Below are 16880 nucleotides of genomic sequence, written 5' to 3'. Positions count from 1 at the left end.
CTGTGTGGGGGCCCAGAATGATGCCTGCAAGGCCTTGTGACCTTTCTGGCCCTTGCAAGTATAGTAAAGCACCTGGCAAACACCAGGGCAAGTCTGCCAAAGCAGAAAGATTAAATTGAAATAACCAAGTATATGTGCAAACATTTTTCTCCCTTAGATTTCATAAAATGAAGGGCATCTGCTTAGAGAATCCTCCCCTTAACTCTTGACAGAGACTTTTCAGCTCTCCAGAAGTGACAAGACTGGAGAGAGCTGAGTGCAACACAAACCACTGCTAAGCAAGTGAAGTACACTCTTCCCCATCCCCTCAGCTGAAGACAGTACCAGCTCAGTTTTATGGGATATAAAACATTGACCTTGGATATTAAAAAAGCTTTGTTCTACTTTCCTTTTTGTAGGAAGAAATTGTTTGAACAAGACTAGATAAAGAATTTGCTGTTAATTCCAAAGTAGGATGGTTTAACTTGGCAAGATGCTAGTATACTTTAATTTGACTAGTAGCACACTACATGGGTGCCAGCCAGATCCAAATTTGGACTTCATTTAACAAGACAACATGTGCTAGCAGAGTCTATATATTCCCAGATAATTTTTCAAGCATGTAGATGACATTAAGCAGTCATGAACTGGCATGGAATCAAACCTTTTCTGGGAAGTCAACTGCTGCTTCTGCAGGCTGCACTGCTGAGACAGTTCTACTAGAAGAGCGTGCCGCCACGGCTCTCCACCCTTTTAAAACAGCTGTCTTTCATCTAATTCAACCATGCTATGGAGTCTGAAGTTTAAAATGTCACTTTGAGACAGATTTCTGTTACTCAATTAAAGCAAAGCTTAAAAAAAAGGGCATTTTTAGGGCGATCTGGGCTGGTCCAAGCTGCAAGCTTGAGAAATACGCAGCTGAAATCAGTTGAGTAAAGTTTGCCTCACCTTCAGATTATGTGCAAGCCTGTAGTGACAGGCTTACAGCCCTGGATTTTATTCATGCAAGTTTACCTTTGCAATTCTTGTAGTTTTTCCTTTTCAGTTAGGCTTTGATTTTCTTCTTTGCTCCTGCATGAAAACTTGTCCTGTACAGCTGCCCTTAGAGGCAGTGTTGTCAGTAACAAAACCCAGCAGTAAAGCCTACAGCTCTCCTCACCATAATTTGAAATGCTGTTTGGCAGTACTCAAACAGTACCAACAACTATTGCAGGAAGAAGGCAGCAGCAAAGGAGGAGAGCCCCCTTTTCATACATGCTGTTTCCTTGGAAGCGCAGCCAGGACTCTGCTACCGCTTCGCACGCGTCAGACAGGGAAACCTTCAGGGTGTTGCTGCATTTCAGATAAGTAATTTGAGACAAATGCTGTGGGTTGCTTTAGAGCTGTGGGTCTCAGCAGTGACCATCTTGAGCAGTAGCTTCCAGCTGAGCTGGGACACCTCAGCAAGGTGGAAAGGAGAAGAGTGAGCCCACAGGTGAAGAGCAGCAAGTCCATAAGTGCTCCATGCAATCTACCCATAGAAAACAGCTAGACTGAGTCTTCATCTCTGCTGTGAACTCTGAGTGGTCGCAGCATGGGGGGAGGTGGAAAGGGAAGAAGTCTCTTCTAGGAAGAGTGCTGGGTGCTGCACAAAGACAGGTACAAGATGGGTCTGTACAAGAGTTTTGCTGTCACATTATCTCCAAGCTGGTGCACATACTCCTGATGACTGCCAGGTGGTGTGGTGATCCCTGGACACCAGCAAGCAAGGGAGAGGTAGAGGTTGGGCAGTGGCGTGAGTGCGCTGCCACCTTGGGCAAAAGGGGCAATTGATCATCAGCAGGGCTCAGCTTCTGGCTCGGTCTTGGCGGCAGGAGGTAGCAATGGTTTCTCGTCGAGTGTGATTTCTATCACCGCCCCGGATCGCTTGCGGGGCTCAGGGGTCTCCTCTGACCATCTCCCCACCCTGCGCACCCCTTTGGCCACTTTGGGTGCGTTCCTGCAGGGGTTGTGGTCGTAGATCACCAGCTTCAAGCCAGGGAGGTGAGCTAGGCTGGGGAAGAACCGGATGGAATTGCGATCCACGTCGATCACCTCCAGGAAGGGCATGTCCAGGAGCACGGGAGGGAACTCGGACAGCAGGTTTCCTGACAGCCAGATGGTGCGCAGCTCCTGCAGGCACTGCAGCTGGGGAGGGAGCGTGCGCAGGGCGTTGGAGCCGGCATGCAGGGTCTTGAGCAGTCTGAGCTCACACACCACTTCGGGCAGGTACTGCAGGCAGTTGGACTCGATCCAGAGGGTCTTGAGGTTCTGCAGGAGTCGGAGCTCGAGGGGCAGGCTGCAGAGCTTGTTGTTGCCCAGGTAGAGGATACACAGCTGCTTCAGCGTGCACACAACTAGGGGCAGTGCTTTGAAGTTGTTGAAGTCCAGTGCCAAGATCTGCAGGTTTTGCAGCTGCTCCAGCTCTGGGGGCAGATGGTTAAGGTTGTTGTCACTCAGGTACAGCTTAACCAGTTCCCTAAAAGAGCAAATATGCACAGGCAGCTGCCTCATCTGCCTGCCACTCAGATCCACCATTTTATCCACTGGCATCTCTTCTAGGTCTTCTAGGAGGTACTTCTGGCACTTGTTAGAGGGCACAAAAGCAGCTATGGCTTTCAGACTGTTGCCCATCTCGGGATTTTGTTTTGGGATGGCCGGGACTGCGAGGGACGGAGAGGCCCGCCTTGTTCTTCTCCTGCTGTGCACTGGCCTGTTGGTAACTCATTCTTCCCAATATAAGGCTCTGTTTACATGGCACCAGCCTTTAATCTCAAGGGCTCTGAAATGTTTCTGATAACTGAATGAGTGTTTGGTGACGGGGATTATAGACAGGGCGACTCAGGGCCCAGGTCTCCCTCTCTCACTCACACTCCCACTTGCTCACCCCTCCCCAAAACATTCCTTCTTGCCTCTTCGTGCCCACTGTAAATGTTCTCTGATTTTGCCCCAAACAAAATCAGGGTCACGCCAGTGCCCCAGCCCCTCACCTCTTGCTTGCAGCCGTGCTGTCTGTGTAGCCAATGCAGGCAGCAGGAATGGGCTTGGGAATCTAAACACCACAGCAGACCAAATTTTTAAGCTCAGATGTTTAACTTTCATGAAACTTTCAGCAGAAATGTCAGATATAATCAAATAGTGATTTAAAATAACTGTCAAGACTTGACTGACTTTCAAGATGAGTGGCACTTTCAGGATGTATTTTGAAAGGTGCCAAATAGTTGGATTTCAGAGTGTAACTTGCCACCCAATACCTATTTTAAAGCTTTAACACAAATACTTGGCAAATTGCTATCTTGAGCCATTCTACTATTTATATTCCTAGTTTAATGGTATTTATTATAGCCTGTGGCACTCTTGACTGTGTAGGGCCTTTTTCATTACATTACGTTTTACTCCTTGTCTGAATCCCAATGTAATGTGCTATCACAAACTGCCAAGGCTGTTCTCCATTCACCTTCCAACTGTGCTACTGCAGTTCCTGTGTCTGTACCAAAACCTCTCAAGAAACTCTCATGGATTTAATTCCATCAAGATTCTCACTTGTTATGACTGACATAAATCCAATGTTGCAAAGTTACGGCTAATTTAGATGTGACAGTATAAACTGTTCTCCTCTCATCAACACCCATTTTGCTATTCAGTTCTAATTTCCAGGAGCATTCCCATGTATAGGAACCTCTGCATAGTTTGACTTGTTGAGCTGCTGCTATTTCAAGCTTTCCTGGGGACTCATATGTATCCCTGCCCATGGCAGGGGGGTTGGAATTACATGATCTTTAGGATTCCTTCCAACCCAACCCATTCTCTGATTGTCCTGCCTGTGTGTTGGCCATGGCTCTACCATGAACTTTGGACGTTAAAGCTGGCAGAGTGTTTTAAGGTAAAAGAACCTTTTCATCACCTGGCTCTTTGCTTTGATATCTACAGCTCATTGCTGTCATTTTCCACACTCTACCATAATTTAGGGAGAATATTTTCTTTGAACAATCAGCAATTGGTTTAGGCGTATTAGGTGATATACTAAAATCCATGACTGCTGAGAGGCATATGCTCTTGAAAAACAAAAGGCTGAGCAAACAGAAGATTGAGGAAAAGGCACCACTTAAAGGGGCCTATAGATTTCTGGTCAAATCTGGTAATACAGAGCTCTCTACTATCACTAGCTATCAGTTTGGTATAGGATGTTTATGAGCCTTTTCCCCACAAGATGAGTGACTGTGCCATGCAGCAGTGATGCTATGAAATGTATGGAGGGCTTTCCTCTGGAAGGAGAACAACAGAGAGCACACCTGGGAACCAGTATTGCAGCAGGACAGAGAATGGTGAGTGCTGAGACCTGAGTGCCATAAAATAGGGTTTGAATGGAGAAGCTGGGCAGAGTATCACACCTGGAGAACAAAGATAATGTCACAGTCATCTGTGGTGGTGCTGTGGAATAGAAGGCCTGAAAGTTTCCTCTCTGATGGCAGGATGTGCTGTGCATGGCACCCCAGCAGAAAGAGGCCGGTTTGCACTGCATGAGCATATCCCTCTAGACACTTCTTTCTGCTTTGACACTCTGTGTCCTGTCAGAGGACCACTGTGGGGAATGTGTCAGCAGGTTGTTGTATTTGTTTTTCATTTCTAAACAACCGTGGCACCTTCTGAAGGCAAGGGTCCCTCCCCTTAACGCACTGTAGGCTACAGGTGTGGAAAACCAAATACATTTGACATAATCAATAATGAATGTACATCCACAGCAAAGCCTTGTCTTTTAGACAAATCTTTTCAGATAACCTACTAATCATAACAACATAAGAGCATAGGTAAGAATATAGTAATGATTTAGTTTAGGCATATTTTTCCTCAATAATCCATATGTAGACAAATAACTTTGCGAAGTACCTTGTGTCTGCAGATACAGATATGGATGTATTTTTTTTCTACTTGAATTATTTCTACTTAATGGAACTTTTAAGCTGCAGATAACTATTTCTTAGGGATGCTCTGCATTGTAGTTTAATCATTATTCCAGCTTATCAAAAAAAGTCACGATGACCTTTTGTTGCCGCATTTTGTACCTCTGTTAGCTAAATTAATGTCTGCTTGGAACATAGTGTGAGATCAGAGAATTTGGGAAAGAATAACCTTTGTGTGTGGATTAATAAAGGACTACACTTGCAATAAAATTAACAATCATGTTCTTTCTGAGAATCAGCCACTCAGTGGAGTCACCAAGGCAAAGGCAGTCCCCACAGTAGACCCAGGCAGTGTTTTGAAAGCCACTTCATGTCTTCAAAGTTATCGTGGTGCCTTCCAACATGAACATTAGCGACTTCCCAGAAACATTTGTAGCATTTGAGGAAAAGTTCAAGTGATAAAGGCACTCAGCACAGACATTGTCTTGCTCTTGTCAAAGTGACACTGCCTTACCCAAGGGCATGACATCTGCTCTGCTGTGCATCAGATGACAGGTGGAGGCTCCTTGAGAAATGCCTTTGCTTTCTAGAAGTTTGCATATGACCACATTTTGCTCACCATTTTCATTTCCAGCACCCAGCTCCTGCAGCTCAGTGGCTGGGATGACTCTGGGACAGAAAATGTGATCATTTGCTGATAACTTGTGTAAAATCTCTGAGTCCAGGAGAAATATGGAATATTATTCAGAGCTAGATAATTGAAAAAACTAATAATAATAAAATAGAAATCAATATAGAAGATGCATTTTGGAGATTGTATTATTTTTTGAAATAACATATTATAATAGAGATGCTGGTGCTTTTTCAGATCCAAAGCTCTGCCTGCAGCTGTGTGATGGCACCAGACTCAGTCTTTGCTGAGTTTTTTTAGCCCTTACAATTTTGGAGGTACGCTGGCAAAAGCAAACTATGTATTTCAAAATCCCTGGAAACTAATAAATAGAGCTCTAAATTTATTGATTTTATGGCTCTCATGCCCCTCCTCAATCAGTTTGACATAGCAAGGGAAGTGACTGAAAGGAACAATTTTGGTTTGCTTTGCATTTATTTAAAGTCTGTGACAGGCGTTTAGACCCCTTCTTGGCTCACAAATGCTGTGTGTTTGGGTTTTTCAGCTGTGTTTTCTTGACATTGCTACTAGGGCAGATGATGACAACTCCTGCCACCTCCATGTCCTTTGACATTCATTCCTTACTGTGCTGTTGCACATCTGCTCTCTTTTGAGAGGATTACTTAGTTCCAGTTCACTTTTGCATAGTGAGCAGTTTATTTTAAACAAGTGGTGTGTTGCAAGGAAAAAAACGTGGTTGCTCTTTTCCCAGCATCCTACCATAGCCTTTTGAACAAAAATGGCTGATTATTCAAAGTTAGCTTTAATATATAGGCTGCAGTACGTGGTTGCTTCCTGCACTTTCTTGCGCAGAGGAAAGATTCAAAAAGTCTTGTAAGTAAATTGCAGGCTCAGTGCTCAGCTTCCTCCTAGGCAGCTGATGGTTTTGGGGTTGTGCTCTGCCAAATCAGCCTCTTTTTGACACCATTATTTCTCCGCAGACTTGACTTGAACCCAAGTGTTAGGCAGGGGTGGGAGCCACTAACCTCAGGAAATTTGCAGGAAAATAAATCCAAAAGAACTCTTCCAAATGTCTTGCTGAAATGTGTGCAAAATTATTGCTGTTTTTTACTGTGTGTTGCAGTATTGTACTGTTGTGTTTTTTACTTTGAAGATCCATTTTATGGGGTGGCAGTCACATTTATGTTCAGACTGGAGCTCTCCCATAAATAGGGAATTAAACTTCAGCTGTCAGGGGGTGACTTGTCACAAGCCCATCAAATGTCTGTCTGCTCAGCCCTGCTGAAATGTCTCCATGCAAAAGGGAAATGGTTATAATGTCCTCTTTCTCTGCGTTGAACACTTCTGAGCAACATCTCACTAAAGCAACTTGAAAAGCAGCAAGTCCTTGGACTGCTTCCTCTTTCTCATGCTAACAGGAGCCAAGCTCACCCCATGGATTGTATTTATGTAAAAGACATTTAGGATTGTTAGTGAAATGTCTGGTCTAGACTGTGCCCTGGTTATCTGTGCCTGAGTAGCTCCACTGGACACCACTATTTGCACAAACCAGCGGTTAGTCTGAGAGTAAATTAATCCCTTTTCTGCCAAAGCACTGACCTCCTGCGATTGATTGACCTGGCAAACGACCCTCAGCTGACAACGGGCCATAAAAAAGGGACTTCTGAGCAAAGGAGTGTCATTAGACTCTGAACCGCTTGGAGCCATGCGGGCGATACTGTTGGCTGTGGTTTACATCCCATTCATCGTGGCTGTGGAACGGTAAGAAAACATGTCTGGCTTGGCTGGCACACATCTCAGCTGGCTTCATGGGGTGACCTGTGCTTGTTGCTACTCGAGGTCTCAAAAAAGAAGCCTTTTTTAAAAAAAAATTGAGTATATGACAGTTCTAGAAAGGACAGTCTGTTATTTTTTTGTGTGTTTATTTTATCTGCATAGAATCCCCTTGATTCGATTCAAATCTATCAAGAAACAGCTGAAGGAAAAGGGAGAATTAGAGGAATTTTGGAGGAATCACCACCCTGATGTTTTTGCCCGGAGGTATCTGCATTGTTTCCCTGCAGATATTGCTTTATCAGTAGGAACTGCTTCAGAAAGGCTGTATGATTACATGAATGTAAGTACAGTTTTGGTAATGCAATCATTAGGACTCATCATTCTATTGAAGGCAGGTTTTTTTTCCCAGCACATTTCAAATCTATTCTGTCAATGAAATTATAGGGCTTGAGGTATCTCGTTGCGCTTTATGCTATAAATATTAGAGCATAAAAAACCAGGTTGAAATCTGTGAAATAGAGCATGTCTAGATCTAGGATAGCATGGAACCTGGGTAGAAAGCTGATGTAGAGTAGCAGTGGTAGTCCTGTGACAAGTTTTATTTTTATATAGGTCTGTGTTGGACTCCATTGGGTCCCCAAAGAAATATGGGAATTTTGCCTGTATCAGTCTTGGGGAAGCATAGGGTTTTTCATAGCAGAATCTGATTACTTCATTTAGTCATATTCTATTTACCAGACACATGGATGCTTCTGTGTTATAAAAAAATCCTCCAAATCTCATTTATTTGATCAGGTGGAGCCATAAATCAGTGATAACAAAGACCTAAGTAGAGTTTTTTATTTTTCTGCTTTTATCTCTGGAGTTTTTTTATGTATTAAATATTGGAGACTGACTTGGGAGGATCTACCATCTAAACTGAAAAAGGAAAAATATTAATTTCACTGGATCTCAGACAGGCAAGTCAGCAGGTCTACCATTTTGTAAGGTGTCTTTCCTGGGTTTAGAATTTTGTCCATTTGGATGGTCTCTGATTTTTGTTTTATTTGGTTCTTCTGCTATGCTTATCTCAAGGAAAACTAAGCTGCAGAAATGTTGTGAAGTCTTCATCTGAACAGGGAACAGAATTGAAGGGAAGGCCAAATTCATTCCGCAAGAGCTTACTGACACTTGAGGGCCATGAAGAAATAAGTATGTGAAGAAGAACAAAGGACACTGAAGCATTTCAACCTGCTTTAAAGCTTATTTCAAAGAGGCATAAATCTCAAAACAACAAAGCAAAACCCACTTCCCCATCATATTCAAGTAGCACCAGGAATGGTTTCATTGCAGTGTGTCAGGAGGTTTTATTGCAGTGTGTATGTGGGTTTTCTGGTTGTATGTTTTTTGGAATTTTTTTTTTTTTAAATGAACATCACTTAGGTTTATTTAATGCAGGAAGAAATACAATCCTACTGTACAATTGGATATTTTCTTAAATGGCATGCTTGCTTGCATTCTCAAGAGTATCTCACTCAGACAGTAAATTCTGGAGTCAGAAATGTCAATGTATTAATTAACAAGTATGCACTTGAAGGTACATATTCAAATACTTGTAGTGCTGAACAAAGTTTGGCACTAGCTATTGCTTCTTTATCTGTGGTTGAATTCCAGAAATGCCTCTTCCTAAAAATAGGCCTCTTAATGCTGAAGTGCTCTTCCAGGGCCAGATAGGAGCACTTAGACACTTGTATATGGGATGTGGATAAGCACTTCACTCCAGCATTCACGTGTTCACAGATTATCTCAGTATCCAGGGATGGTCAGTAGTTTCTTCATCTGCTGGATGAACTTTGTCCAGTACATCAGGAACAGTTTGTGCAACACAATACTTTTTGACTTGCTATAATACCTGATAATTACAAAGGAAAAAGGGCAGCCACATGTGACAGTGTTTGTGCCACCGGTTGGAACCCTCTGAAGCTGGCAGAGGCAGGTCATGCTGACTTTGCACTGATTTTTTATTGACATCAGTAAGGAACAGCCTGAAAGTCTGTGTGGTCATGTGAGAGTTTCATCTTGGAGATGACCTTGCCACCTCTGAAGCCAGTGAAAGTGGGTTTGTTGACTCCATAGGGAGCCCACCTGAACGTTTGCTCAAAAGGCTTTCAAAATGCCACACTGTTATGCATTCAGCTGAAGTGAAACCTGCTGCCTGGAGCCACTGGAACCAGACACACTTTGTGTGGTGTGCATTTACGTTTAAGTGGAATTGCACAGAACCCCCTGAGGAAGTGCTGTGTGATGCTCCCCAGCAGGCCTCTTCCTCAGGAATAGCTGGCTGGAGGCTGCCCCGGGGCTGAGCAGGTTGTTCCTCCTGCAGGCGCAGTACTACGGGGTTGTGAGCGTCGGGACACCGCCCCAGAGGTTCACCGTCGTGTTTGACACTGGCTCCTCCAACTTCTGGGTCCCTTCCGCTTATTGCATCAGCGAGGCCTGCAGTAAGAAATGTTATTCCCCCTGATGCTTCTCGTGTCTTGGGTCCAGAGACCTTGCCCACTTCTCCTTTCCCAAGAGGCTTGTCGGCAGCAGGGATCTGCAAGGCGAGGATTTGGAGCATCCCTTAGGGCCGCTCTCCTCTCCCCAGTTTGCTCCTCTGTCTCTGTCCCTCGTGTCACGCTGCAGCCAGGGCAGGCGCCAGCTGCAACTGCCCAGAGTCCCTCTGCACCATGAGGTAAAAGGCATGACAACAGACCTGGGAGACCTACCAAGAGAGGTGGAAATTTCCATTTTTGTTCTAATTTTTCTTTAAAATGCAAAATTACCTCTCAGGTACAGAAAAACTGGCATGCCTGCAGGGGAACTGAGGTACCTGCAGTACTTCTTCAACACTTTTCTCATGAGAGAAGCAAAAATCTGGCTCTCCTACATCTCATCTGGTTCCGCATTGAGGAGTGGGTGCAATGCCAGGACCTCCCCTCAGCATAGAGATGTCATTTTTTTTTGTGTAGGGGTGCATCAGAAATTTAAGTCCTTCAAGTCAGATTCATACGAGCACGGAGGGGAAGCCTTCTCCCTGCAGTACGGCTCAGGACAGCTTCTGGGCATTGCTGGCAAAGACACACTGCAGGTGAGTGCCCACCTAAAATGGGTGTCAGCCTCCACATCAGCTGTTTTCAGGGCAGTTCAGATACTGTCCTTGTCCTGGAAAACCTTGCCTCATTTAGGCAAGGGCAGGGTGAGGTCCCACCAAGCCAGATTCTGAGAGGTGTGGGTGCTGCTCCAACACCCACACCTCTTTGGGCTACCAACTGAAATGCCTCAGATTTTATTTTTCATTTCTGCTTGTCTTCTTGGATCCTATCCTGGGTTTATGAAAAAGCACCCACGTAATTATGGCTACTAAATATAATTCTATAATAAATAATTTTAAGGAATCAGTGCAGCCTACCTGCCAAATGGGCACGTGCTATATTGATGCAAGTCGCACAAAGATACCGAGGCTTTTTAAACTGAATGAATCCATTGATATGGATCAGAAATATGGCTAATTTCTTGATATCGATGGTGTCATTACTTTCAGTTGTGGTTGTTCTTTGCTTGGTTGTTTTTTGCTTTGTTTTTTTACCCAACAGATAAGTAACATCTCCATCAAGGGACAGGACTTCGGCGAGTCAGTGTTTGAGCCAGGAACAACTTTTATCCTTGCCCATTTTGATGGTGTACTGGGCTTAGGCTACCCCTCCTTAGCAGTGGGCAATGCTCTGCCCGTGTTTGACAGCATCATGAACCAGAACCTGGTAGAGGAGCCGGTCTTCTCTTTCTATCTGAAAAGGTCTGTCTTTAAAATGACACTGCCAAAAAAGAAGTAAATCTCTTTCAAGAGTTGATAGAAACAACTGTGCATCTCTATAAAGCTTCAACCCTAGAAAATGTCCCCCTTTTTAAAGATTCTTTGTGGGTTTTTTTTTTGTTTTGTTTTCAATTTGACATTGAAGATTATGGCATGAAAAGAAAAAATGTTATGGGGAGGATCATGACTTTTCGGACAGAGATTTATTCTTTTTGGAGTTGGTCATAAAGAAAAGAAAAGTTCCCAGCTCAGACTCTCCATGTCTGTTGCCAGAGGTTTCCCTCTGGCCCATGGAGATGAACAGAAATGCTGTGTTACACCCAAATAGCCACAATTCAGAAAAATATTGTTCTCTAATCTGGACCTAGCTGCAACTCCACCTATTTCACTTGTGTTTATTCTTAGCTGAGAGTAGCAACTGTCTCAGCCTGCTCCTGATGCCCACCTTGGTGTCTACAGTAAGTCTTCTCAGAGGTTGTTTGGAGGGTCTGAGTTGGGGTATATACAGTTATAATTTAGAAACAATCCCTTTCAGCCATCCATATCTGAATTTAGAAAGGGCTGTGATTTGTCTTTTGCTTTTTAAGTGTAATCTCACTGGTGCCTGCTGGCACACTCCCATGCCTGTGTTAAACTGTTTTCTGCTTTCAGAGGAGACGACACCGAGAATGGTGGTGAGTTGATTCTGGGGGGAATAGACCATTCTCTCTACAAAGGTTCAATCCACTGGGTCCCAGTCACAGAGAAAAGCTACTGGCAAATACACATGAACAAGTATGTATGTATATATAAAAAACCTGGTGGAATTCACCTCCGTAGGTAAACTCCCAGAGACAGAAGCATCTGGTGACATGGGTGCAGGAGGACTCAGCTGCAGTGTTGTACCTCCATGCCTCTCAAAGAGGGGTTCTCCAGGATGAGATTGGGGTTTGTTAGTTCTCTAAATCTGCTGTGATGTGGGTAGCTGGTTTCTGGGAGAGCATGTTAGTATGTTTTAATATGATGCACCAGTGGTCGAGTCTTGGTGGGCTGTTCATTTAAGAGGTTAAGGTACCCAGGAAAGGAATCCAGCTCTGGGTCCTGCTCTCATCGGTCCTGATAACTTTGGTCAAAGTAGCCAGTGTTCCTTTGTCCCACCTCTAGCACCCTGCTTAAATTCATGAGAACACATACCTGGGGATGAGGACAAATTCATAAGCAGGAGGCTTATGAGCATGAAAGCTCATGATTAGAGCTGTAGGAGACATGAGAGAGAGCAGTGGGTCCACAGACATTCTTATCTTAAGCAAAGCTTGGCAGCAAGTTTTAATCATAGAATTACAGAATCATTACAGTTGGAAAAGATCTTTAAGATCATTGAGCACAACTGTAAACCCAGCACCACCACCAAGTACACCACTAAACCATGTCTTCAAGTGCCACATTCATACATCTTTTGGACACTTCCAAAGATGGTGACCCTACCACTTTCCTGGGCAGCCTGTTCCAATGCTTTACAACCCTTTCTGTGAAGAAATTTTTCCTAATATCCAATCTAAATCTACCCTGGCACAACTTGAGGCCTTTTTCTCTTGTCCTGTCACTTGTTGTCTGGGTTTAACTTCGGTCAGTACTCTGGTACTTTAGCTAGCAATAATATGGTGTTTCAGTCACAGTGTATATGCTGTTTGCTTAAAGCTGCTTTTTTGTTTACTTACAGTATAAAGATCCAGGGCCGGGTGGCGTTTTGCTCCCATGGCTGTGAAGCCATCGTTGACTCGGGCACTTCTCTTATCACTGGCCCCTCTTCACAAATCAGGCGACTGCAGGAATATATTGGGGCAAGTCCATCAAATACTGGAGAGGTAAAAACTGTGCAGCCAGAAAACAGCTAGAGAGGAAGAGAAACTGGTATTTGATGCAGAGAGTTGGAAAATAACCGAAATGATTGCTTAGACAGGTGCCAGTGAAAGCCTTGTTTCCAGGACAGCACTGAACTCTGAGCCAAGCTGCTTTTGACCTGTATGCCTCACCCCAGCTGTCCTCCCAGATGTTCACCTCCTCTTCTATACTGGTGTGTAAGGAAATAATGGGCACATCTGTTTGAGGAATCGATCTGTACTCTTGCATGAGAGAGAATTTTCTTTTGGAAGCTCAGAGGATTTTCAAGGCCTCCAGCTCTAGCTGTTGGCTCTCCCAGGCCAAGAGGGATTTGGTGCTGATGGCCAGCTGTGTCAGCATCAAATGGAAAGGGAATGGTATTTTAATGACAACCCCACAGTGGCTTCACTGACAGGACCTCTCACTGTCAGCTTGCAGTGGAGCAGTTGGTGTCATGCCAGAGCTCCTGGGAGGGAGGAACATCAGTGTCACTCACAATTCTGTCTCCTTGCAGATGAGTCAGAGGGTACAGGACAAAGCTTGCTGTCTCTTACTCTTCCTCCTGAACCTTATTCCTCTGGTCCCTTGCTGGTTTTCCTTTCTTCCCTGCTGCTGTCTCCTACATCTCCCTTGCAGACACTCCTCACCACTCTTTCCTGTTCCTGCCTCCAGGGAAAGACCAGCTTAGTTCTAGCGTGCCTTATTGCTGGTCCTTGGCTGACTCCCACAGGTCACTAGCCTGTTACACAGCTCCGGTGCCCAAGGAAAGCTGCTGTGTATGGCTTTTGTTAACTTTGCATTTCACAGAATATTCTGAATTGGAAGGGACCAACAAGGATCATCAAGTCCAGCTCTCAGGTGAATGGCTCATACAGGGATCAAAACCATGACCTCGGTGTTATTAGCACCATATTCTAACTAATTCATCTTTATCCTGACCCAAAACTGCTCTTGGAAGAAAATTAAGAGTATTACAAGTGCCCAGTGTACTGGACAAGGAGCAAAGACAAAAGTAGACTCTTGATCCACTTTCATTTGTAATAGGAGGGCTTGGAGTGACATCTGTAACTCCTTAGGCTCCTGATTCTTTCTCAATTAAACCTTTAATCTTGATTTTGTTCAAATTTTTAGATACATGCTGAAGAGTCTGCTTTGATAACAAGTTGATTTTATAATGGTTCATGCTAATGAATATAGATAAAATACGTATTTCCAATATGCTTATACTAGCCTAATACAAACAAGGAATGGGTCATTGCTGTGTAAGTTCATATACGCTAGTGCTGACGGAAGAACACTCAGCTGGCATCTCAGATTCCGCAAGAAAGCAGCCTGAAAATAAGACTTTCTATGATTGATTTTTAGCAATCAAAGACAGACTGCACATATCAGCTCAAATTTATCCCAGTAAAAGTGACTGTATCCATCCAGGATTTTACCAGAATTTTCATCTCTTTTCAGCAAGGATTGATTTGTTCTGGATGTACTATTCTGTAACAGCTATGTAAAATAATTATATCTTGCTTCTTGTATCCTACAAATCCTTTTACTGGCTTTTTTTTACCCTTGTCCTCTGTATCCCATGTTTTGTTTTGTTCTAATGGTATGACAGTTGGTAAGTGTACACAAGATGTAAGGTTATGTTTTCATAAAACAGATTGAAAAATAGCAAAAAGCAGATTCTTCCTTCTGGGAAGCCTCTAGAACAATGGCTTTAAACACTACACAGTTTACAGCAGCTCTGGGACTTGGAGCATTCTGCAATGCCATTTCACACACCAGTTGTTTTATGAAATAACTAGAAAGGACAGGAAATTATCTTCTCTGTTACTGTAACTGAATGTATTATTTATGGAAATTAATGACCATGCCAGAGTTTAGTCCTTCTACTCTTTAAATCCCACTCCAGGGCAAAGTGTAAGCATAAAGTGCTGTATTCCTCACTAGCTGTTTTTCCCCTAATGTGATGGTATTATGGGAGGACCAGGGGTGAACTGCAGCCATTGGGTGCTCCCTCTGTGGCTGGAGCAGCTCCCTCTACCCTGTCAAGGTCGGAGCACTGGAGGACTTTTGCTCAGCAGACCTTGCTGATGTAGGCTCGCTGGGGCTCTCACACTTAGTTTTGCCTTTGAGTTGCACAGGGAGGATATCAGAGCCCCCTTCACCTCCTTCCTTTTGGGACTTGCAAGGATTTTCATCAACCCTGGGTCCCTAGGGTGCTGTGGTGTGGGCTGCTGGGCTAGTTTGACCAAGTACAGGAACTGGAAAGCTGGGGGGCAGTGTTAGGCTGTTAGTCAGCCCGATGCTGTTTCTCTGTAGTAAATTCACTATTACCTACTCCAAAAGCCTTGAACTCAAAGGGCAATACTTAAAGAAAGACAAAGCGATCCCGTCTCAGTCAGTGCATCGTGTCCAGTTTCTCGTAGACTGCAGAAGATTGTCGAGCTTGCCTCACATAAGCTTCGCGATCGGACACCGCGAGTACAAGCTGACTGCAGAGCAGTACATCATCAAGGTGCGTATCCGCAGCTTCCCCGCTCCCTGTTCCCTACTCCCTGAGCTGGGGAGGGAGCAGGCTGCTGCAGGGACAGGTGCTTTCTCTTCCAGGAGTCTATTGATGACCAAACCTTCTGCATGAGCGGCTTTCAGTCTCTCGACATCCCCACTCGCACTGGCTCGCTCTGGATTTTAGGAGATGTCTTCATGTCTGCATTTTACTGCATTTTTGACCGTGGGAATGACAGAGTGGGATTTGCAAAAGCTGTTCACAGGAAGGATTACCACTGAGCCGTAATAGCATTTATTCTGTCTTTACTCAAATGTTAATGTAATGATCTTCAACACGTGTGAAGAAGAGCTTTTACTGAAACTCTGGACCTAAATGCATATTGTGTTCTCTCTCTCCAGGTTTTAAGGACTTTGCAGTGATCCTTGTCCCAGATTATATAGTTTGGTTAAATATCTATATGTTTACAACGGAGAAACAATTTTTCCTGAGTAACTCACGGACACTACAGCTCCCAGGATAAAGCAGCAGAACAGCTCAGCACTCAGATTTGCAAAAGATCAGGAAGAATAAAAATGCTGAACTGTGCCAGGCTAACAAGATAGCAGCTATTACTGGGCAAAACTAATTCTAGTCCTGTCTGGTCTGGCTATCCTTTTTTTTTCTTCTTGCGTGCTAGTTTCCACCTCATTTCCTACAGATTTCCTTTTCGTCACTATTTTCCATGGTTTGGGTCTTGTTCAACTTTGTTTCCTGAGTGCCATGGAAATTCTCTTTAAATTAGCTTGCTCCAACCAGCTTATATAAAAGGGAATTTGACTGATGCCTGTGGGGTGACTAATTTCGCCTACTGTTCCTTGCACAATTTCCTGCTCCTTACACCGTCTCTCAAACCTGCTTTTTCCCTTGGGCTCATTATCCCTTGATAATTCTCCTCTTTTGGGTCTCAGCAGTCTCTCAAACCTGCTTTTCCCCTTGGGCTCATTATCCCTTGATAATTCTCCTCTTTTGGGTCTCAGCATTTGATATCTGTGCCTTAGGTCACATGCTGCTATTAGCGCCTGACTCCTCTGCCCCCCGGCGCTGTGAGCAGCTGGAACAGCATCTATTCACATAAGAAAACCCAGACTGCAGCTCGTGCAGAGATACCACAGTGATCCTCCTCAGAGGAGGAGTTGTGGGACCCATGCACCAGCACTACACATCTACTGCCTCTTGCTCAGCCAGTTCTTGTCAGCAGTGGCAGCAGTTTCAAACAAAACAGCCAAAGGTAGCTGTGCTGATTCTGCAAAAGTTTCACTGAAATTATGCCCATTGGAGTATTTGTTTGGATTGCTAAACATACTGCCCCCATACACATGAATAAAAATTAACCAA

General features: G+C 44.1%; 2 protein-coding genes across 2 annotated transcripts; one reads left to right on the top strand and one right to left on the bottom strand.

The window, feature by feature from the left end:
• Window positions 1-1794: 1794 nt before the first annotated feature.
• Window positions 1795-2631, bottom strand: LRRC10 (leucine rich repeat containing 10; the record flags this gene model as incomplete). The annotated part of the gene is made up of 1 exon (XM_082280830.1): window positions 1795-2631. The coding sequence occupies one exon, from the start codon at window positions 2629-2631 to the stop codon at window positions 1795-1797; it is 837 nt and encodes a 278-aa protein (XP_082136956.1).
• Window positions 2632-7234: 4603 nt separating this feature from the next.
• On the top strand, window positions 7235-15784 carry LOC309572225 (cathepsin E-like; the record flags this gene model as incomplete). Its single annotated transcript, XM_082280357.1, has 9 exons — window positions 7235-7290; window positions 7468-7645; window positions 9668-9785; window positions 10296-10414; window positions 10920-11119; window positions 11789-11911; window positions 12837-12981; window positions 15414-15512; window positions 15605-15784. The coding sequence occupies 9 exons, from the start codon at window positions 7235-7237 to the stop codon at window positions 15782-15784; spliced, it is 1218 nt and encodes a 405-aa protein (XP_082136483.1).
• Window positions 15785-16880: the final 1096 nt, after the last annotated feature.

This window comes from Coloeus monedula (assembly GCF_965178545.1).
Source record: "Coloeus monedula genome assembly, chromosome: 4".
NCBI lineage: Eukaryota > Metazoa > Chordata > Aves > Passeriformes > Corvidae > Coloeus > Coloeus monedula.
This window is presented reverse-complemented; position numbering and strand designations above follow the sequence as displayed.